The sequence below is a fragment of the Corylus avellana genome, chromosome ca5, assembly GCF_901000735.1.
Source record: "Corylus avellana chromosome ca5, CavTom2PMs-1.0".
Classification (NCBI taxonomy): domain Eukaryota; kingdom Viridiplantae; phylum Streptophyta; class Magnoliopsida; order Fagales; family Betulaceae; genus Corylus; species Corylus avellana.
Window position 1 is genome coordinate 23,697,062 of NC_081545.1, and position 23,717 is coordinate 23,720,778.

The following is a 23,717-nucleotide window of genomic DNA, read 5'->3' on the forward strand; positions in this document are numbered from 1 at the left end:
AAATCATAAATGATTTTTTTCATAAAAAGAGAAGGTAGATCTAACTGAAGTCAAGAGGGAGTAATTTTTTGAAGACTAGGTGTGCAAAAAGGTGATCCAGATGGTTTACTCCTGCAGTAGAGATATATGATTTCAGCAATAAGGTTTGACTTGGTTGAAGCGCAGGTGCTAGAAGAACAAGTGAAATGCTAGACACTGTGGGTCAGGCTGGTGAAAAAGGCCTTTGATTTAGCAGATGTGACCATAGGAAGATGAAAATGGAAGAGTTATTATCTTATCATCATAGAGTGTTTCTGGAAGTTGTAGATGTAATGCATGAACAAGTCTTATTACAATTGCTATTTAATTGCTGAGAAGAGGATGTTCAGGTGTAGTTATGCAATGTGGTGGATGCTAGGGGGAAAGTACACGTTTAATGTGTTTTGAGTTCTCAAGGTGGAAGAAAATATTCATTGGCCATTTCAAAATCAGCTTAATAGTGCAAAGCAGCCTACCATAATTTTCTGGAGTGAGGTGCGATGTGATTAATTAGTGCTGTGTGTATGAGATCCTTTTTGGGGTTTACTCTTTCTCCATATCTTGCATTAGAATATTAGGTTTGTGCCCTTGTTTCTATTAACTTTTATGAATTCTCTGTTATAGAGTTGGTAACTGCTCTATTATAAATCTTATAATTCGATATATACTATTAACTTTAGCATTTCTTTTCCCATTTGGATAACAGGGGGCGTGTAAGATGGGATGAGGCTAATCTGGGGGAAATTGAAGCGAATAAACCTGTGAGGCAGAAAATCACTGAACCCAAGACACCATATCACCACATGATTGATGATGATGGTGAGTCCAGTTATATTTTGTTATCCCTTCTGCAGATTCCTGTCAGACTGAATTTCTATGTATATGCATGTACTTTAGGGGGGGGAAAGAATGATGCTTTATGGATGTATGTATGCTGTAGTGTTCATTAACTTTTCACTTTGAGCAGTACCATTCTTGTTGCCAAGCAAAAATACATATAAAAAAAGAGAAGGTGTCAATCTTTTGCAGGGATAGACCGTATTAAGTTCATTTATACTAGTATCTGAGATTTTGCAGCAGTTGATTCAATTTTCTAAAACAATGCTCTCTGGATTGTGTTGAATAATGTAGGATCTTTGTCTCCTATACGAGGTAGCTTTGATGACTGTGTCGGTGACACAATTCATGCAGAAGCAATACGAACTGCTTTATGTGATGTGGCTTCTTCAAGTAGAAAGGATGGCCAGAAATCAGGTGGCTGGACATCATCTGAGGATGAGGCTGATGTCACGGAGCAGGATGATGAAGGTTTTTGTTACGTGCTTCTTTATAGTTCTCACCTTTTTATTCAGCCATTCTAACAATCTTAATTTTACTTTTTTTAAAAAAAAATTAAAAAAAGGTTAGATCTATTTTACTTTTAATTATCTAAATTGGATTACAATGTTCAAGGTATTCCAAGGGAGCAGGTACCATATGCTATGTGGTTTAGTTAAACATGGCCAAAAATAGATGGATTTAGTTGAAGTTGCACACGTATTCATATAAAAGTACTCTATTAATATCTTCTTCGATGATAACAGTTGGCTGATACTGAAGGACATAGAAAGAGATCGTCATTTCATTTTCCTCCCCTGCTCCCCACTTTTCTTGGAATCTTTTTCTTAGTGTTTAATTGAATGGTTGGTGTTGTTTCCACCACTGCAAGTATGACGCTCTCTACCGTGTCTTTTTGTGGAAAATTTTCAGATTCTGAGGGCGACAGGAATGGAATGAGTTTTAGAGAGCACAGAAGAGCTCACTATGATGAATTTCTCAAAGTAAAAGAACTCCGTCGGAAAGGTTCATTCCTTGAGGATGAAGTCAACGGGGGTGGTAATGGTGTTATGGAAACAGATGGGAAATGTGATTCGTCTTCATCTCTAACTGCTGGTGTGAAGGAAATAGATATCGATGAAGAAGATACTGCAATTTTGTGTCAAAAATCTTCTGCTCCTCCAGCTAATGGGGCGTAGATCAAGCTAATCAAGGACTCAAAAAACTGACAATTGTTACTGCATGCTGTTGCAGTGTTGTAGTTTTTTGTCAAGTTTTTATATGACCGCTACGTTGTTCAATGCTGTCTGTGTAATATAGTTTTCCTCTTTCGTTATGACATGATTATGGGAGGATGTTCCTTGAACCATCATAAGCTTTTTTATTCTGGAATTAGCAATTGTCATATTCCATCAACATTTATCGAACAACATGGACTCAATATGATTTGGGCTTTTTCCTTTTCTGCTCAAGACCTGGTCAGTATGAATTATGTTTCAGTGGTGTTTCAATGGGCAGTGGTTATCATAATTCCATGGTTTGTGCTCTTTGTTGTCTCCTGGGATCTTTTCTCCGATTGCTTACAGATTGATTTCAATGGAGTTTGAACAAACGGGCTGTATGTGGTTCATTTCTGTGTTTGTCTTTTAGGGTTGGATTGCGGTTTTAATGAGTGCAATTTTAAAAATTATTATTTTTTAAAATCTCAAAGTTATTTGGTAAAACATGTTAAAAATGTTTATTATTATTATTATTATTTTATCAAATATTTGTTATGCGAAATTGTGATTTTAGCTTAAATTCACGCATTTTCAAAAAAACACCCATACCCTACTTATAAAATTGTAGATTTTTTTCCTATTTTAAATTAAATAATTTTTAAATCGTAATACCGAAACTCCAAAACTCCAAATGCCTTAAGTTTTGTAATATTTATTCTTGTAAAATTGCAATTCTAAATGAACCTTAGCCACAATATTATTATATGCATAGAGATATTATAGGGGTTCAACTAAGTCGTATCTAAGACTCAATTTTTATGGACATATATTTTGATTTTTGTTTTATTTTTTATTTTTAATTTTAATTTTAAATATAACACAATTCTTATAGACCTTTGTGCCACATAAATAAAAGTTAAATCTTAAATTGGACGGAGTTGGCCCAATCACATCTCACATGCATATACCGGGCCAAATCCTACGTGGCATTACCTAACCCATTGAAACGCATGCGCACCCGCTCCTTATCACTCTCCCACATCCCCTTCGTAATGAAAAAAAAAGAAAAGAAAGAAAAAGCATCTATTCCATTTAACAAATACAAATAACCAGAGCCGAGAGAGAGAAAGATATGAGTTCAATGGCCTCCCTTGCCTCACAGATATGCTCAGACATATCCTGTATCTTCTCAAAACCCACCCATCCCCACCCACCCCCGTTGGACCTCTTGCTGACGGAGCTCACCACCACATCGGCCCAAAACGGGCGGGTCTTCCTCTACGGAGTGGGCCGAGAGGGCCTGATGCTCAAGGCCCTCTGCATGCGCCTCGCCCACTTGGGCCTCTCTGCCCACTTCGTCTTCGACATGACCACTCCCCCAATCGCCACCAACGACCTCCTCATCGCCTCCGCTGGCCCCGGCGGATTCTCCACCGTCGATGCCATATGCAACGTGGCACGATCCCACGGTGGTAGAGTTCTGTTGCTAACGGCTCAGCCGGAGACCGGTTCGTGCGTCAAGCATGCGAGTGTGATCTGTTACGTGCCGGCGCAAACCATGGCGGATGATGCGGTTGAGGGCGGCGCGGTGAAATCTCGGCCGGTGCTTCCGATGGGGAGTTTGTACGAGGGGGCTTTGTTTGTACTGTTTGAGATGGTTGTGTATAAATTGGGCGAGGTATTGGGTGAGAGCCCTGAAGCCGTCCGATCACGCCACACTAATCTCGAATGAGATTGGTTTTTTAATGTTTGTAATAATAAATAATTGTTACAAGGCTTTTGTAAGAATAAAATAATGTTGGCTTTTTCTTCGATAATGTATACCACTTACCTGAGCTTAAGCCTCGTTTAATAACAATACTTAAGCCCGATTATAATATGATTGAGTTTTTTAAAATTTAAATTTTATTTATATTTAATTATGTTGTACTACATCAATTTTTTTATAAAATTTATTTATAAACCTAGTATTTCTCTAATTAAAAATATCTCATTTAAGTAGCATAATTATTATTATTATTATTATTTTTGACCCATAGTAGTTGTGTTCCTTCTTGCATGCACTCTCTCTTGGAGATTATTTTTTGCCGCTGATTGCCAAGGTCTCTATCAGTTGCTGCCGAAGGTTGTTGACCATCACCATTGATTGGTACGAGATCACCTATGCAATAAGTTGAACGGTTAAACCTCGATCTTGTTTCTTGAACATTGGCAAGTCACAATTTTAGGTAGTTTCAACCGTTAATGCACTTTGGGAGTCTACCCTCTTTTTCCGACGACTTGCGTATTTGAGAAGTAAAGACAATGCCTAAGAAACCTAACAAGAAGTCTTATTTCTCACGTACCAATCTAATAACCCACTGCCAAAGGTGGAAAGGTGATGTCGCATTACTCTTTTCTCTCATTTTCTTTTGCATTGCTCTTTCAGATAAGCCACGAAAACTATATATGTCGTTGGAAATAATTTTGGATGGTGCACAAATTTTTATTGATATAAAATAATTACAGTATGAAAATTAACATTTTAATAAATAAAATAAAAGAGATGAAAAGTAGAGTATAGAAAAATTTCACAATATGCTATAGAATCACGTAAGAGCATTGTTCTTAAAAGTTGATTCGTGCCTCCCGGAGTATGGAACTCGGTGCGATCGGATCTTTTGACATGCAACCTCTCAGGATTAGACTATAGCGTCTACCTTTGTTAAGGACGCACTTTTAATAACAAAGACTAGTAGAACAACCCTTTAATCTTCTTGATAAACAAAACCACATAGAAAAAATACAAAAAATATAAGACAATAGGTGGACATTGCCCCTAATTATTTGCTTCTATAATGTATATATAACTAAGTAAAAAAAAATCTCATGAAAATCTATATCAAGAGTATATTATATAGTGCTCTTTGGTGGCTTTATAAAAAGAATAAGTGAGCTATTGATTCATTCTATTAAATTACATGAATATATGTAACTGTCATGGAAAGTTTAATGCCAACGGTCATACATATATAATCTAGAAGATATATAGACCAAACGGTCAAATAATTAAATGCCATAAAATCTTGTTAATGGACAAATCCCTTTAGACCTTGGTCAATACCGGTTTTTCCAAGCAACGGTCAAAAAGGTAGAAAACTAAATTAAAGATGTTTCAGTTTTTTTTTTTTTTTTTTCATAAAAACTGGTTTGATACTCAACGGTTAAAAAAATGGTTTAAGACCCCATGGTAAAAAAAATATTTAAGCAATAATAAATCATAATTGAATAATAAAAGATTGTTTGTAACATTACAACAGTCCCTCACATGTTACAAACAATTGAATAGGAGGAGATTGAAAGCATGCATCGATGTGGTACCTGAAAGTTTTAACCGCACCTAGGATAAATAAGTAAAAACTTAATGAACTATGGTAGAGTTAAACTCTTTTAACCAAATCCACAAGTTAATCAAACTTATCATCCACATAACTTTCTCCAAAAAAAAATCAAATCAAATCAAATAAAGAAAATTAGGATGTTTTATAGCGGGTTGGCGTCTTATACATGCCATGCGCCTCTGGGTTTCATGAGTGCTCTAGAGACTTGCCAAAGTCTCATAGGAGGTGGCACCACCTCTACACTCACATAGGTGACGTCCATCAAGAATGTGTGCAGAGAACATCTCATCCTGACAAGTAGGGACTATGGACCCATTAAGAGTTTTAAACTCATCCTTACTCACTCTGCATCTTTTGTTGTTATACCATAAAATGGCTTTTATGAGCGCTCTAGAGACCTACCAAAGTCTCATAGGAGATAACACTTCCACACTCATATAGGTGATATCCATCAGGAGTGTGTGCAGGGAACATCCCATCCCAACAGGTAAGGACTATAGATCCATTAAGAGTTTTAAGCTCATCTTTAATCACTCTGCATCTTCTACTGTCTGACACCATAGGGATGGACTCATCACTAATCTTCTCAACAAGATAGTTAATAAACATAAATTGAGAGTACCATACCTCATTTTACTCATGACTTCATTTCTCATTAAACCTCATTCATGGGATCTTCAATCACAGAGGTTGGGTATCAATCACAGTGTCATGACTTGGGCATCAGTCAAATCCCCCTCGATGCTTCTCTCACTAGCCTTCTTGCTAGTAACTTGGTCAAAGAATCTGCAGAATTCTTTTATGACCTCACAAAGTCCATGGACATATACCAGTCTCAATAAGCTGCCTCACAAATATTGTGCACTTTTTCATTATAAATTCTTTGCTCGAGCTTTAACAACCTGACAATCACAATAAACACATAGGTGGAACTGTGTTAGCATATAAAGGCAAATAAATTAAACCAATAAGGTTTTTAGCCATTCATCTTCAATTCCTGCCTTCTCCAAGACAATTATCATGGACTCCATAGTAAACCTTGCTATGCAAGTCTTTTTTTTTTTTTTTTTGAAGGCTTCCAAGAGATAACTCATCTAGCTAGAGTAAACACAAGTCCTTTCAATATAGAAGGATAATCACAATATGACAAACCAAAATTAATTGTGCCATTTACGTATCTCAACAATTTAGAGATAGCATCCCAATGCTTAATGCCATGATTATGAATATATCTACTCACCAATATAAGTAATATCAAAGCATATACAATTTGTCATAACATCAAGCTATCAATGATTTGTGCATATTTTTCTTGCAAAAACACACATCACTATGATTCTTAACCAAGTGTAATTTTGAATCATATGGTGTAGAGTCTGTAGACATAGGTGTATAATAAAAGTGTTTAAATCTTTTAAGCATCTTTTCAACATAATATATCCGAGATAAAATAATGCAATCATTATCTCTAATAACTTTAATGTCCAACATGATATTAACTTTACCTATGTCTTACATATCAAAATTAGATGCAAGAAATATTTTAGTATCATATACAACATCAATGCTAGCTAAACAAAAATAAAATAAGCTAGTCGTCAATATATATATATATATAAACAAATAATGACACATTCATTATTGTAAAACTTGCTATGCATTTACTTGCACCATTAATCAATAATAAATTAGACAACATCACCTTGTCAAACGCCATTGTTTAAGAGCTTGCTTTAATCAATACAAGGATTTCATCAGTTTGCACACTTTATGTTTTTGACCGGGGATTACTAGTCCCTCGGGCTACTCCATATAAATTTCTTCATCATTTAGAAAAATAACTTTGACATCCATTTGATGTACAATAAGTTTATAAATATAAGTAATGGGAAATAACATTCCAATAGATACAATTTTAGTAACTGGAAAATAAGTAGCAATTAATCAACATTTTGCATTTACTTGTAGCTTTTAACTTCCAAGTCTACCATGTACTTATCTATTGTATCATCCGGTTTAAGCTTCTTCTTAAACACCTATATATAATGAATTGATTTGCTTTTAGAAGGTAACTCAACGAGTTCCAAAGCATGGTTAGACATAATTTATTCAAATTCATTATTTATAGCTTCTAACCAAAAAATGCATCAAAAAGAGATTTAATTGCTTCACCATAACATATTGGATCTTCATCAACAACATAAGCAATAAAATCCATACCAAGATTCATTTTCGTTCTAGCTCACTTGCTTCTTCTCAATTCTTACACATCATCAACAATTTTATTAAAAGCACTACAATATCATGAAATATTTTTTCCTTATTTTCAAAGAAACACATGCTCAAAGCTAATAACATTTTTTAGATTCAATAATATTATTGTAATCTAAAACACCACTCTTGATAATAAGGAATCTATAGCGTGAACTATTATATGCAAAACTAATAAAATCACAATCATAGGTTTTAAAACCAAGTTTCCTCATGTTAGGTTCGAGTAACATAACATTTGTCAAATACCCCCACACTTCGAGGTATTCCAAACAATGCCTATGAATATGACAAACAAAATAATAGCTTCCCCCCCACACTTTGGTGAATAGCCCAAAACTGACAATCATAGAATTCATCATTTGTTTCAATATTCTAATTTCTTTTCATTCCCTTGATGTAGCCAAGATTTACATGTATAAATCTATCATGCTAAATATTAATGGAATAAACCAAATATTCACAAGAAAATACATTTTCATTAATAGTTTACAAGTGCTTTAAGAAATGACTTCTATAAGCTCATCTTTCTTTAAGTATGATTTGTCATTTCATCTTCTTTATTTTCTCTCAATTGATAGTTTTCTTGAAGCACTGATTTGTTAAAAACAAATACTAATCACGACTTGTGATTTTTCAACATGATCCTTATATATTATATATATAGTGGTTGCATATCACAAATTCTATCAAGATATTAAAAGAAAATCTTTTTAACCAAAGCCCCAATAAATATGCAAAGTATCAAGCTCAACCATATAATAATCGACTAGTATTGGCTCATTTTAATAAATATGCCACTGATATCATTCTTATGATATGATAAATTTATCATATACCAAATGAACCTCAATAATCACATATTTTTTATTTCTAATCAGCATGTCAGGAAAACTTGAAAGCTAAATGATATAGATGAAAAATTAGCAAATACTTTTAAAGTATTAATCTAGCATGATATAGCCAACATAAGTGCTAGATGCTATTTATTTTTTGAAATAGAATAATCAACAAATGGTCACCGCTTATCCGCTTATCAAATACAATATTCATGTGATATAAATTTCAATTCAATCAATGAGCACCTTCATCACTTGATTTTTCTTTTAATAAATGAAATTGTATATTATGTCTTAAAAAAAATAAGACCTATGAATCATAGTTTAAAACTCACAGCGGAGCCAACAGTTTTACTCCAAGATCTTCCAAATATATTGTTGCCACCACACACCAACTAGGTGTAGTGAGAACCGATCAACTCAATACACGCACCACATCTCTTCCTCTTACTATGTGCTTACCTGCAAAAATCTTTTAGCAAAGTGGTATTCTCTGCACACAATTAGCAATGCCTATGTATTTTCTCCATCACAACATGAGTAACTACTCACAGTTATTATTATTAATTTACATGGATGATTTTCAGCCAAGCTTAGCACAACATAACATAAAGTGCTAAGTTCTAAAAATCCATAAAAGGCATAAAAAATTTTATTGCAAGATTCGTGACCAAATCAATAAAATATTATTTAACGAACAAATTAAATAATACAAATTAGAGGTCAAATAATCAAAAACTCTTTCAATCAAAATATTTTCACTTTCAATACCTACACATTAAATTAAGCACCTCTTCTGATAAATGAATCAATTATCAGATATTTTTCCACAACAAAATCTTTCCACTCAAGATTTGATTTCATCTTTTTCATATGCGAATTGCATACCGTAAACTCTTATAGTATTTGACTTCTCATAAGTTTAAATACTATTATTATAATTTTAAAAAAGATATTTGTGCAACCATCAAGAATCAACCTTTAAGATTGTTGGAAATAATTTTGGATGGTGCACAAATTCTCATTGATATAAAATAATTACAGTATGAAATTTAACATTCTAATAAATAAAATAAAAGATATGAAAAGTAGAGTATAGAAAGATGTCACAATATGCTATAGAATTACGCATGAGCGTTGTCCTTAAAGGTTGATTCGTGCCTCCTGGATTATGTAACTTGCTGTGATCGGATCTCTTGACACGCAACCTCCCAGGATTAGACTATAACGTTCACCTTCGTTAAGGACGCACTTCCAATAACAAAGACTAGTAGAACAACCCTTTAATCTTTTTGATAAACAAAACCACATAGAGAAAATACAAGAAATAGAAGACAATAGGTGGACATTGCCCCTAATTATTTGCTTCTATAATGTATATATAACTAAGTAAAAAAAAATCTCATGAAAATCTATATCAAGAGTATATTATATAGTGCTCTTTAGTGGCTTTATAAAAAGAATTAGTGGGCTATTGATTCATGCTATTAAATTGCATGAATATATGTAACTGTCATGGAAAGTTTAATACCAACGGTCATACATATATAATCTAGAAGATATATAGACCAAACGGTCAAATAATTAAATGCCATAAAATCTTGTTAATGGACAAATCCCTTTAGACCTTGGTCAATACCAGTTTTTGCAACAGTCATAAAGGTAGAAAACTAAATTAAAGATGTTTTAGTTTTTTTTCTTTTTTTCTCCATAAAAACTGGTTTGATACTCAACGGTAAAAAATTGGTTTAAGACCCAAGGGTAAAAAAATATATTTAAGTAATAATAAATCATAATTAAATAATAAAAGATTGTTTGTAACATCACAACATATGTATGTGTATTGGGTTTTAGTACTATTGATGTGGAGTCATGTATTACCTAGTTAAATTATCTACATATGTATTTGTGGATGTTTATGATTATGGAAGAAGGTGACGTTATACATATATGTCTTTTAGTCTTTAGATGCTCTCGTAAACTTTATTATTGGCAATCTAGTTTGCCAAAAAAAAAAAAAAAAAAATTATAGTTATTTGGGAATTAAAAGTTCCAATTAAAACTTTGTATGTGAATTGAATCATAGTTTAAGAGGAATATATGAACTTTTTCCTCATTATTTTTTTGTTGCAACCATGTTATAAAGGCATAGTGATAACTCTTTTAAAGGTAAAATAATATGTGGTGTGCTGGCAAAACGTGTTGGCATGTCGGGTTCGTGTCAACCCGTTTATGCCAAACTTGAATACGACACGTTTAACTAAATGTGTCGAACACCCAAACCCGAACACGACACGTTTTCTTAACAGGTAACACGACACGTGTAACCCGTTTAACTAAATGTGTCGGGTCGGGTAGGGCTGGCAATTTTGACACAACCCATGAACCCGACACAAAGTTATCGGGTTTGGGTTTGACCCGTTTATTTTGTACCTAGCGGGTCAACCAACAGGTGACCCGCCAAACACGTTTATATATATATATAAACCCTAAAAGACAGAGGACCTCCTAAACCTAAAACATCTTTTCCTCTCCAGCTCTCCTCACACTCTCACGCTGCGTCGCCCCCTCTTCTTTCTCCATCACTCTTTGATTTTCCTCTCTTTTTCCCTTTTACAGACTCACTCTCTCCGCTTGCCGCTAGCCACTCTGTCTCCACTCCCTGCCGACGTCGCACTCTGCCACTCTCCCCTCTTTCTCGCCGCCGACATCGCACTCTGCCGAGGTTCAGCTCAAGTTATGTTCAAAGAGTGGAGAAGACTACCAAATTCTATTACTAAAGGCTAACTCTAACACGAGTCACACTTGGCTTTAGATCTGTTTATATCACAAGTGGAAGTGGAGTGAGTGCATTGTGATTGCTTATGGGAGTTTGTATGTATAATAAGTATGGTCATGGATTGATGATCTCCATTTGAACTATTTTCTACCATTGTTTGTCTGTATTTTTGTTCCTTTGTCCTTTCCCAGATGTAATTTTGAGAATGTTAAATATGATTTTATAATGTTTGGTTTTCGATATGCAATTTCAACATCATTTCTTCTTCCTATCTTAAACCGTTCATGCTGGAAAGATCGCATTTTGTCTGGCCCATTTTGCATTTCATTTTCAAATTTTAAACGGGTTGGGTCGTATTGTGTCAACCCAACATGACCCATTATTTTAAATGGGTTAAGCGGATCATGTCGGATAACCCTTGAAATAGTTGTGTTGTGTCTGGGTTTGGGGGGTGACCCGTTTAACTAAACAGGTCGTGTATGAGTTTATCTTAAATGAGTGTTAGGTCATTATAGGTAGTAAACAGGGTCGACCCGTCAACCCTTTTTGTTAGCTCTAGGGGTTGACACGACACAACACGACCCGTGAACACGTTTAATTTAGATGTTAATAGGTTCTAACCCGACTTGTTAACCCGTTTAAAGTCATTTTAATTTTTATAACCTAACCAAAATGGCAAAATTCTAGTAACCTTACAAAGTTGAAATAAAAATATATCGGGTCAAACGTGTCAATCCGCAAACTCGCAAGTTGACACGACTTGGCACGTTTATTAAACGTGTCATAAATAGGTGACCCGTTTATAATCTGAACCCGTTTAACCTAAACCCTAATCTTAACCTTAAAATTACGTATCGCATTCGTATCAAATTCTCATGTCGTGAATTAAATTGCCAGCCTGTTACAAACTATCTTTCTCTCTACAACATGGCACAACAACGCATGTTCCATGATAAATGGGTCCATAAAATAAAAAAGTAGAGTCTTTTACGAATGCTTTAACAACACTCTTCTGTCATTGGTCTAAACATACAACATTTTGTTCTGTAAATAACAAAGAGATCAAAATTAAAAAAAATAAAATAAAAAAGTTTGTGTATATATCATTTTATGATATGTATTATTGGCTAACTTGCAGTCTTTCACTATTTTTTGATTGGTTAATCAAAAGCTTGATGCTACGTTTGTACAGGTAAAAAGCTTGATTCTACGTTTGTACAGATAAGATAAATGGGAAAAAGTAAAAACGCAACTTTTTATCCTTTTACAGTTTACTTTTACACCGGCGACTTTATTGGGTGACGTGTATAGGGGTAGATAAGTCATTGGCCATCACCCCATCAAGTTTAGCGTCCTTTTGGATCCCAAGCCCCCAAGAATAGTTTCTAGTTTTGGTCAGGTACAGAAGCATCTAAACCACGGGGTCCCCACCCACGGCCTCACGCCCATTCTCCTGCTCATCACTTGCACCTAATCATTTCCCAAGGAATGACAAACTCCGAACAGATATTTCCCAAGCCTCACTCTTTTGGTTTGATATGGCTGACAAAATAGGTACTTTACAAATAAACAAGTACTTATTTATTCTATACATATAACTATTTTTTATGATGTTTAGATGAATCTTATTATAAAAAAATATGTATAAAATAAATAAATAATAAACAGATCATGACAAGTACTTATTTTACCGACCCACCTAGTTTGGTCCACGACTGCCTCCCCTTCCCATGTACAGTTGTACTCTCCTTTGCAGCTACTTTTACTGTAGTGGCAGCTGCTTACGTCACACAAGCAAAGCAATTATACAATATTTTCAAGTTTTTATTAATTTTAAAAAATATTTACCTGTATTCTTGCGTCCTCATTCCTAATGTTGAATGAACCATACAAACATAAAGAATTATTTCTTTACTGAAATATGTTCAATTTATTCTTAAATTAATCTTAATTATAAAAATAATAATAAATTACTAAAAATATTTTTTTAAAAAAAATACAGAGAAAATATTAAATAGTATTTTTCTTATTTATTTGGTTAATTTTGTATTGAAAATTAGGTAAGCTGAAGTGTAGAAACAGACCACCAAATGTCGGGCTGCCATTAAACCACATCGAAACCATTTCTGCTGACTTTGACTGCGTCAAGGATAATTTCGTGAATCTGACCCAACAACGAGGTCATAACATTAAGGGGAGAGAAAAAATCAATCAAACCCACAAGACGGGAATACTGCCCAAGAGTCAGCATCTCATAAATCCCCCTCCAAGATATTTTTGTATTATTTTATCCCCCGCCCAAAATATCTCTCGGTTCTCAATCTTCTAGTTGTAAAGCTATCCAGATATTTTTACCCCCACATCGTTCGTACCTATAACCGCTCGAGTACTTAAACACTTAGGTACTCGCGCTTTTTCTCATACATGATCAACCACGTTCTTTTTCTCATTAAATAAAAATAAGAACAAAAAAAACTCATGCCCTTTATATTACCCTATGAATTTGTAAAATAGAATGTTAATTAATGAAACATGTATTGCTTATTACTCTTGAAGAACTAACTCACATTTTATATTTAAAAGCGAAACATTATATACCACATATTTATTTTGTTATTGTTTTATAATATTTATGTGCTAGTCCTAATAAATGATTAAACGGTGGTTGAAATTGTCACATTAACATTGTTAGATAAAAATGTAACTCTATGTAAAAACATATAAGAATAATTAAAAATGAGAAATGTTATATATACTCTCAATTGCTTACTCTTGAACTCTGACGGTAGGGGGGTGACTTTTGTTTGTTTGCGAAAATACTCCGAAAAATATGGTTTCGATGAAACACATGGATTCATGAAGGCACGTTTCTCCATCTTGATACAATCATGAGAGAAGCAGCCTATGCCATACAGGAGTTCCAACAAGCAACATAGCCCGAAGGTCGGACTCCTCCTGTGCGTGTGGAATGACAACTGTAGTGGTCTAAACCTTCGGAGGGCTCATGTAAAGTGAATTGTGATGCAACTCTCAATGTGAGGGGAGGTCGGATGGACTTTGATATCATAATGCTCGACTAGGAAGGTAAGGTGCTTGTGGCTAGGAGTGTATCGAAACTAGGTTACCTGGAGCCAACTGCAGCCGAGATCATGGCTATTTTCTATGGAGTTAGCTTCTGCCATGAAAGAGGAATCCAATAGTTAATAGTCGGGGGGTGATGCCAAGCAGGTTACGGATGCCATACAAGCTCGTGGGGGGAATGATAGTATGTTTACGCAACTCGTGGAAGATGTATTAGTTGTATTAAATTTTTTCCCCAAATGGCAGATTCGACACGTGAATCAGAAGGCGAATAAGGCGGTCCATGGATTAGCCAAAGTGGCAATTAAGCAAGTCATAGATACAACTTGGCTGGAGGAAATTCTTACATGTATCAGTGATATTGTTTTGGCAGAGCAATTTGTTAGTGATTCATCAATCATAGTTATACAACATGTATTAAAAAAAAAAAAAACTGTGACTGTAAAAATTAATATTAAAATTTGAATGAGCAATGATACATGTAGCATTTAAAAGTATGCGTTAAATATGAAATTATAAATAAATTGAATGAAATAGTTGCGTTTATTTTGAGATAGAAGAGAGTTAGTTTTAAGGTTTTTTTTTTTTTGACATGTCCGCGCAAAAGGAGAAGGAGATTCGAACTAGTAACCTTCGATTTATTAAGCGTGATCTCAACCGATTGAGTTACTTATTAAAGAGTGAATTCGAACTAGTGATCTTCATTTTATTAGGCGTAGTCCCAACTAATTGATCTACCTATTAGAGACGTTCTAATGTACTTATTTATTCTGATTCTAATTTTTAAAAAAGGAAAATACAGTTAAAGAATACACGTGTTCCACAATGATGGCGAGTATGCGCGTCCAATACTCTCACCTCAACTACCCCTTGTAGCTCTTAAAGAAGGAAAGCTACCCTATATAAAAGACTCAAATGAGTTAACGCATGAAAGACCCCGCAACCTTCTGCGAAAATTTACAACACAACCCGACTCAGAACCACCGGAGCTGTTACTCGGCGACATCAAAGGTGGTTTTCAGGCGCCATGGAGTCGCATGTAGCAGCCCATCAAACAGGGTCATGGACCAACGAGAAGCACTTGCACTTCTTGAACACCATGGAGGCCTCGTTTGTGCGTGCAATGTTTGAAAACAACAGCGGGATTCTCCGGCTGGACCGGTACTTGCCGGACAGCTCGGAGTCAACCCTAGACTTGAAGGCGCAAAGAAAAGTAAAGCATGCCACCGCCGGTAAATACGATAGCCATCTCTCATTGTTTTGTTTGCGCCGGTGTGGTGCAACTGGCGCATGTTAGTAAAGCTGAAACTCTCCCTGTAAAGTCCTGTCTGTGTGCACATTTTGTGTTAATGCATTAATTATTTCTTGTCGGCTTCGTTAACGTGATTACTGTTTTAAACGTACGTGTCAAACACGGCCTAGAGAAATTCGTGTTCCGCCGAATATGCCTCGAGATATTTGTGACATTATAATCCGACCCCTTTTTTGGGGCACTTTTTGAATTATTTTGAGCTGAGAATCTAATTTCTTTGTTTTGGGTTTGTAGCTGGAAGCGGTAGAGGCAGAATGGACGGTCGAGCTGACAAGAGAGCAAGGAGAGGATCATCTCACCCGTGCAATCCTCCAATATCTCAAGATCAGGTTAGTTGGTGATTAATCCGTTGGTTGATTGGGGTTAATTGATTATCTCTTGTTAGATTAAGGACTTATATGTCCCCGCAGGTGGTCCCACAGCTTGAAGGTAAAGCAGGCGGTGATAAAGATTAGAGTCGACAGAGAGAGAGAGAGAGACTCCTCCTAACGTACACCATGGCACCTGTCAGCTGAGAAAGATTCTTTCAATATCGATTTTTCTTTGCTTTTTTTTTTTCTTTTTTTTTTTTTTGTGGGGGTGATGGGCCAGATGGCCGTGTTAATTAGTGTAGTTTAGAAAAGATTGCTGTTGCTCGGGTGGATGACCAAATTGGCCTTGTATTTTTATCAGTATGTAGTAGGTTTGATAGGTGCATGTCATACAAAAATAATGTGAAAAAAAAAAAAAAAAAAAATTCTACTCATTTGTTATTCCTAATTAATTAATTTGTTCTTAAGCTTGGTTTACACTTTACAGATAATTTAGTAAGGAAGATATTTTGTTTAGGAGAGTTTGAAACGTGAGATATTTGTAGCGACAGATGATGAGTCGTTCCATTATTGTATGGTGTAATGGGCGAGGATTTGGACTGGTGCAAAGGGATAGAAAGGAGAGAGATGTAGACAAGGACAGGCAGAAATATAGTCTCCGGTCTTAGTCTGTTGGCCAAATCAAATCTTTATAATAAAGCTGGTTACTTAATCATTTCATATATATTACAATGCAATTAATGCAACTTGTTGAAGCTTATCTCTCGATAGGCGACGAGGGATATTTTTTTTTTCTTTTTTTGGGGAAGTTTTACTTTGCAAATTCACCAAGTTGATGTAATGTAATGGAGAGAAAAAGAATAGATTCTGCTCTCTAAAGCCATCCTTCCTACAAGTCAAACTACGAACCTTGTGATCCCTCACGCAAGCACAGCTCCTCCACGACTCCGCCTCCTCTTTTGATGTTGCTGTTTTTTGAACTTTTAGATATTTTTTCTTGCTTTTTGTCATGTATTTTCATTATGTTTTGTTTACTCCAAACCAGTTTTGCTTCAAACTTTGTGTATGTGTAGAGTGTCTTTTTTCCGTCTATTTGGTCTTCTTTTAGTTCATTGAGGTACTAATCTTGATTGAATTTTTAAAATCAATCCAAATCGGTTAGGTTTCAGACTTTGTGTCTGTGAAGGAAATCTTTTTTTCACCATTCATTTTTTGCTTAATTTTCATAGTTTGTTTGAAAATTTGTCAAGATTTAAGTTTTTAAGGGTTTTCTTATTCCCGATGGTTTTATCCATCATTGAACGCTGTGGCCTTAATAGGCTAGGCTGCATTCGCTAGTACTTTTATCTTTTCTGGTCTCCTTCCAGATCACTGAAGCGCTAAGGGTCTGTCAAAATTAAATTTTTCTCTATTGTAATCTCTTTTGAGATCACTAACGTGCTAAGGGTTTGTCAAATTGAATTTTTCTCTATTGTAATCTCTTTTGATTAAATAGATGTAAAAAAAAAAAAAAAAAAAAAAAAAAACCTCTAAAACATATTAACAAACATAATCATTGACGATGCATAAACAGTACCGGCCGGGGCTTGTTCCCTCAAACTCATGGTCGTGAAATGGTAGCATGATTTGATTTCTCCCACAATATGTATGTGCATATAATATATGCACCATTACCAACCGAACAATTAAGCGTCGTTTCAAATTCTTTGGTCATGTCGTTTATCAATTATCATAACCCATTAATTGAACGTGGAAGCCAGCTGCAATCTGACATTCAGATTTTGTATTTCAACGACAACAACAAAAGCGTTTAGTTTTATGTTGATTCTCCTTATCGTGCTGCACCAGAAAAAAAATTAAAAAAACACATGTTTTTATATATAATATATAAAACATGGTGCGTTGGTTTTTATACTTCCCAAAAAATAAATAACATTATCAACCATTTTTTTTTTTTTAACTTTTCTCTCGCAAAAGTCAACATCTACTGGGTACTTCCTTCATCCCTGTATTCGAATGGAGCAAAAATAAAGATGTAGCTGTCAAGCTCGTGTGCCTGCGGGGTCTCACAAGATACAAACATGTACTTGGAGTGTGGAAGTTTTATGGCATTAGGCTATGCATCTACTCATTTTGGCTGGGGGCTACTTCTCTGTTCTATTTTCTTTTTGATGACCAATTGTTATATTACCACGTGTACTCACCTTATTATGCACCCAATTTAGTGACGTCCTCATTGAGAGTGGGGTGTTTTTACTTTCTTTTTTATTTTTTTGTTTCTGAATAAAACAATGAAAGAGAAGAGAGTTGATTTATGCTGCAAATCTATATACCGATTGTGATCATGATATTTATAAGGTGTGTTTTGTAATAACCCTTAAGGTTATTGGGTATGTAATAGATAGTATTGGAATCGTAGAGTTTTCAACTTGTATCTTTGACATTGTATGATAGAGCATTTTGCTCCAGGTTGATTTTTTTTTTTTTTTTTTGATATGTCCGCACAAGAAGGGGGAAGGAGATTCGAACTAGTGACCTCCGCTTCATGCTCCAAGTTGATTTTATATCAATAAAAATAACTCATTTTTTGTGGAGATATTTCATACATTAAAATGCATGTCCACATTTGATGTATTGAGCTTGAACCTGAAACTCGATCGTCAAAGTTTTCTTTTTATTCTTGTTATTATTATTATTTCAATATATCCAACGACTATGAAAAGTCGGTCACCGATCGATTATTGTGGGCCCATGCAATATTATTCTTCTATTTGGTTTTGAATTCTTGTAGCCGACCCATGTCTCTCAATTGCACCGACTTCCACGCTTATATAAGAACATATGATTTCCGTTCTTTTGAAAACATGCATCAAGAAGCGTCTTTTTCAAAACAATCATCAAGTATTGTGGAAGAAATTATATAAAAAACTCTATTTTGAAAATAAATTTTTCTTCATGAAAAACTTAAAAAGGCAAAATAAATAAAAATAAAATTATTTGGACTAAAAAAATTCAGAATTAGTAAGCACAAATAAAAACAATTTAGAAGTTCTGATTTTTTTTTTTTCTAAAAAATGAGATTTTTTTTTTTTAATTATTTTATATATGAAAAAAAATGAGATAAACTTATCCTTCAAACAAATGCTTCAAAGGAGATACATCTCATGTAGGAATTAGACCTAAAAAATATCATAGTCTAAAAAAAAACACTTCCAAAAAGAAGAATTATGACCAAATGAACATAATCATATCATAGTTGGGGAAACTATATTTACCCCCTTAAATTATTACGTAATTTGCAATATCCTCCAAAACTTCTAAAAGTTGCAATTGACCCCAACCTACCTAGTCATTTCACTTACCCCTTTTATTATGATTTTTTGTTATATCCGAGATATATATATATTTCAAAATAACATAACCCTGCATCAAATAAAAAAGGAAAAACTTTACTTACGTTCTTAATCTTTCATCGATTTTGCAATAACTCCCTCCAAAACTTTAAAAACACTAAATATCGGCTATTCAAGTTTAAAAAGTTTGCAATATCGCCCCTACCGTTACAATTTAGATGTGGATTGTATCAATTTATTCTTTTTTTTTAAAAAAAAATTGAGGGTATTTTGAAAATTTTCATGTCTTTCGTTAGGATTTAACGAAAAATCTTAACAGTATGGATGACATTACAAAATTTTTAAACTTAAATCCTCTATATTGAGAGCTTTTAAAATTTGAGGCAGTGATTGCAAAAGTGATGAAAGATAAGGGGTAAGTAAAGTTTCCTTCTTTTTTTTTATTTTTTTATTTTTTCTATTTTTATTTTTATTATTATTTTTTAATCTATGAGCATAATTGTATTTCTATGTCACCTGTATTCCATGTGAGTCATATTCCCTAGAAAATGGGGCTAAGTGAAAGGAGTATGGAGTTTGGGGAGTCAATTGCAACTTTTAAAAGTTTTGGGAAACATTAAAAATTGGATTGGGATGGGAGGGAGTAAGTGTAATTTCCCCATAATATCTAAAAAATAACCTTTTGTTATTAAATTGGCAATAAAAAGTTTTCATATTTAGATTGCACCTGCAAACTTTATTATAAAAAAGATGATAAAGATGTAAGAGATTTTTTTGACAAATAAAAGAAATATTATCAGAGGAAGAATATTAAAAATGAGAGAACTGTTATTTTTTCAATCTCTCATTCATCTCTTTTTCAAATCTATTATTAAATTTGTAGGACCCACATAATCATACAGATTTAATAATAAATTTAAAAAATAGATGAATGAGATATATATGAAGGAAAAACAAGTCTCTTAAAATGATACAAAGTCAATGCAAATTATATATCTTTAAAGTTAAATTTATAGAAGGTTCTAACAATTATGTTGCGGATTATCTTAGCAAGAACCATCATAAAGAATTTCTAAAGAAGCAGCTAATATTTATTAATCTCTATTGCAGGATTTAATGAATTCTAATCAAGGTGATTGAAATAGTGTTGCCAAAAAGGCTTGGAAAGCTCCAACCTGTTAAATTACAGGTTATTTCAAAAGCTTAAGCTGATAGGAAGAGGTAGATTTAATCATTTAAATGATGGGTGAATTGACAGAATCAATGTTCGATTCCAGGACCTTTGACTATAATGCCGTGTTAAATTACCAGTTATCCTAAAAGCTTAAGCTAATAGGAAGATGTAAATTTAATCACTTAATCATTAATTAGTTTAACAAAACCACCTAGACAAGACTATTATTCGGAAATAAAATATTTCTATAATCCTAGAAATCCCAAATTTTAAATATATAAAAAGAAAAAAAGAAAGTTTATGCAACATATGTTTTGTTTGGTAAATAAAATAGCTGAGCAAACAACAAAGATATAAAAATTTTAAAAAATTTACTCTAATATTGTTGATAAAACAAAATGGAGTAATGAAAAAGATTTTGTAAAGATAAACAATTTTCTCATTGTTTCTGATTTACCAGAAAATGATTTTTTAAAATATTGAGTGTGAAAAATCAAAAGAATTTGTTTATTCGAGAAAGCAAAAAGCTTTCTCCCTCCCTATATATGTTTTTCAAAGTTTTCAATAAAAAATTAAAAATCATAGAGTAAAGATCAGACAAATCCAGCTTCGAAGTCATCAAAATATCAATCTGATTGGTATATTAAAGATATTAGAATGGGGAATCATCAACCAAGCGATTTTTTTAAGTTCTAACAATAGATTAATAGTAGTAGTTTTCTTCTATGATTAAGACATTACTTGGTTATCTAGTAAGCATTTTGAACTAGAGAAAATACTTTACCTTTTGGATAGCAGGATGGATAGTCAGAAAAAATCTTGGGAAAAATATAAAAAAAATCTCTCAAACTACCAGGCGTTTACAATAGAGCCTTAAATGTTCAAAAGGTATTAAAATAGCCCCCAAACTACCAAAATTTATCAAAAATGACACTTATTTTTTTATATTCCTATAATACCCATATTCTTTTAACAAATAAAATAATTGTAAAAAAAAAAAAACCAAACAATTTTTTTAAAAATACAAGAAAACCAATGGGCGAATAAAAACAAAAAAAAAAGAAAAGAAATTTTTTTGGAATAAATAATAAATAATTAGTCATTGTAGTTTGCCTAAATTACAAATTGATTCATATCGTATTAAAGTAAAATCAAATGTATGATTCTTGAGATATTCCCAAAAAAAAAAGAAAAAAAAAAAGGTACTTAAGTATCCCATCAAACTACCAAATTGATTTTACTTTAATACGACATGAAGTAATTTGTAATTTAAGCCAACTACATTGACTAATTATTTATTTATTCTAAAAACTTTTTTTTTTTTTTTTGAATTTATTCGTCCATTATTTAAAAAATTGTTTTTTTTTACAATTATTTTATTATTTAAAAGAATATGGATATTATAGGAATATAAAAAGGTGGTTTTTTTTTTTTATACATTTTGATAGTTTAGCGGGCTATTTAGTACTTTTTGAATATTAGGAGACTCTATTGCAAACAACTAGTAGTTTGAGAGGCTTTTTTTATATTTTTCCCAAAAGTCTTCTAGCTTATTAGGTTTGGTACTTAAAAGCAACAACAGAAAAAGAATACTTTGAAGAAATAATGGTTTATTTCTGAGTTGTAGAAACTAATTCTTGGGCACAAAGCTTAATTGATTTGTTCAACATGGTAAGAGAAATTAAAGAATCAACCAGTAAAAGATAGTTTGTTAGCGAAATTCCAATTGATTAAACTCTTACAAAATATCAAATTAGAAAAGCTGAAGATTTGCTTGAAAACATGATAACAATAAACAAACCTTGATTTATTGCAATTTGTCCTTGTTAGTAGATGATATAAGAGCACTATGTCAAGATGTCATACAACCAAAGCCCTATTGCTTCGCCATAGATAGGAGACAGAGAATATTTCAACCTTATCAATTAGATAGAATGATGAGATAAGACATGCAAGAAGTTTGGTGAACTCTTTTGTAAAAGGCAAAAGATTATGCAAGTTGACAAACAATAATTAAACATGTGAAGCTTCATTTTCAAAAAGTAAAGATGCTTTCTTTCTTTTTTTTCTCCCCCATTTTTCTATAAAAGAGCAACAACTTCTTCAAGTAGAAGCATAGAATGTAATATAGACCATACAGTGAGTACATTTACATGTATTTATGTAAATAGTTTGAGGGTGAAGTCACAGAGTTTGTAAACAAGTTTGTAAGATATGTTCATATGTTCTAAAGCAAATATTCTTGATTATTATAATTGTGTATCGCTTCATTTCTAATTGTTGTAAAACTCATACACCTATACTTGCTTCAAAGCCCATATTTTCTATCCACATGTCTAAGCTGGAGTTAGGCTTGTTTTGGCATTTGGGAACTTGTCTTACAGACCAAGAAGCATTTAGGTGGTGTTAGGTACCAACTACAGTATAGAATGACACTATATAATAATGATCGGATATAGTGTATTAGCTCTTGGCCCTTCCATCCTCCCTGTTAGAAAGCTCAGTTCCACCGCGCCAGTCGTGCCGTCCACTATCTTCGGCCAGGTCTTTGTCCAGGTTTTGATTGGGCTCTTGGATCGGACTTTTCAAAGCTCAATCTACTTCCCTCCGTCATACCCACCTCAACACGTGCACCTTCACTGCGCTCTCCAGCTCCGCCCGCTTCCAACAACACCTTTGGCATCTTTTTTTGGGCATCCACGCTCCGATGCTAGAAATGTTGCGCTCCGACCAGATTCTTCTGGCAGCCTTCCTTTGGTGTTTGTGGACTTTTTATGTCTTTTGCGCTCTGGCCAGATTCTTCTGGCAGCTTCCCTCCGCTCCTCACTCCGATGGTGCTATTGGTTTGTGGGTTTTTGTTGCTTTGTTTTTTCCTTGTATTTTCGTGTATGCTTTGTTGTCCTAGCCTTTGGGTTGAGGGCGTGAATAATTTTCTAGCCTTCGGGTCGAGAAGGAGTCTGCCTATAGCAAATCTATTCTATAAGCTGAAGATTGGGCGAGGTTTGCCGATGCTCGACGTCATAGATATGATTTCAATGTAAGATCTGTATGTTTTTGACCTCTATGACGTGTAATCTATTAGATTAGACTATAATCTCTCAGAACTTTATGTTATGTGATTGTAAGAGCTTTTATGCTCTTAACTACTCTATTAATGAAATCA

The 23,717-nt window shown here is 33.7% G+C and overlaps 3 protein-coding genes across 4 annotated transcripts in view; all 3 read left to right on the top strand.

The window, feature by feature from the left end:
- LOC132183437 (protein phosphatase inhibitor 2) overlaps nt 1-2,306 on the top strand; it is a gene marked incomplete in the record, with an annotated part of 2,523 nt that extends 217 nt beyond the window's left edge. The window contains 3 exon segments of the mRNA XM_059596873.1: nt 725-837; nt 1,150-1,326; nt 1,768-2,306. Of these exon segments, the coding sequence (XP_059452856.1) occupies nt 725-837; nt 1,150-1,326; nt 1,768-2,033 (556 nt within the window).
- A 727-nt stretch (nt 2,307-3,033) lies between these two features.
- On the top strand, nt 3,034-3,865 carry LOC132182671 (uncharacterized). Its single transcript, XM_059595979.1, has one exon. The coding sequence runs from the start codon at nt 3,187-3,189 to the stop codon at nt 3,784-3,786; it is 600 nt and encodes a 199-aa protein (XP_059451962.1). The 5' UTR covers nt 3,034-3,186; the 3' UTR covers nt 3,787-3,865.
- An 11,473-nt stretch (nt 3,866-15,338) lies between these two features.
- LOC132182401 (uncharacterized) lies at nt 15,339-16,751 on the top strand. Of its 2 annotated transcripts, none has more exons than XM_059595639.1 (3): nt 15,339-15,636; nt 15,951-16,045; nt 16,127-16,751. In XM_059595639.1, exons 1-3 carry the CDS (start codon nt 15,432-15,434, stop codon nt 16,169-16,171), a joined length of 345 nt encoding a protein of 114 aa, XP_059451622.1. In that variant the 5' UTR covers nt 15,339-15,431; the 3' UTR covers nt 16,172-16,751. The 2 variants fall into 2 exon arrangements, with proteins under 2 accessions (XP_059451622.1, XP_059451623.1); XM_059595640.1 differs by having other exon boundaries at nt 16,139-16,751.
- Nucleotides 16,752-23,717: the final 6,966 nt, after the last annotated feature.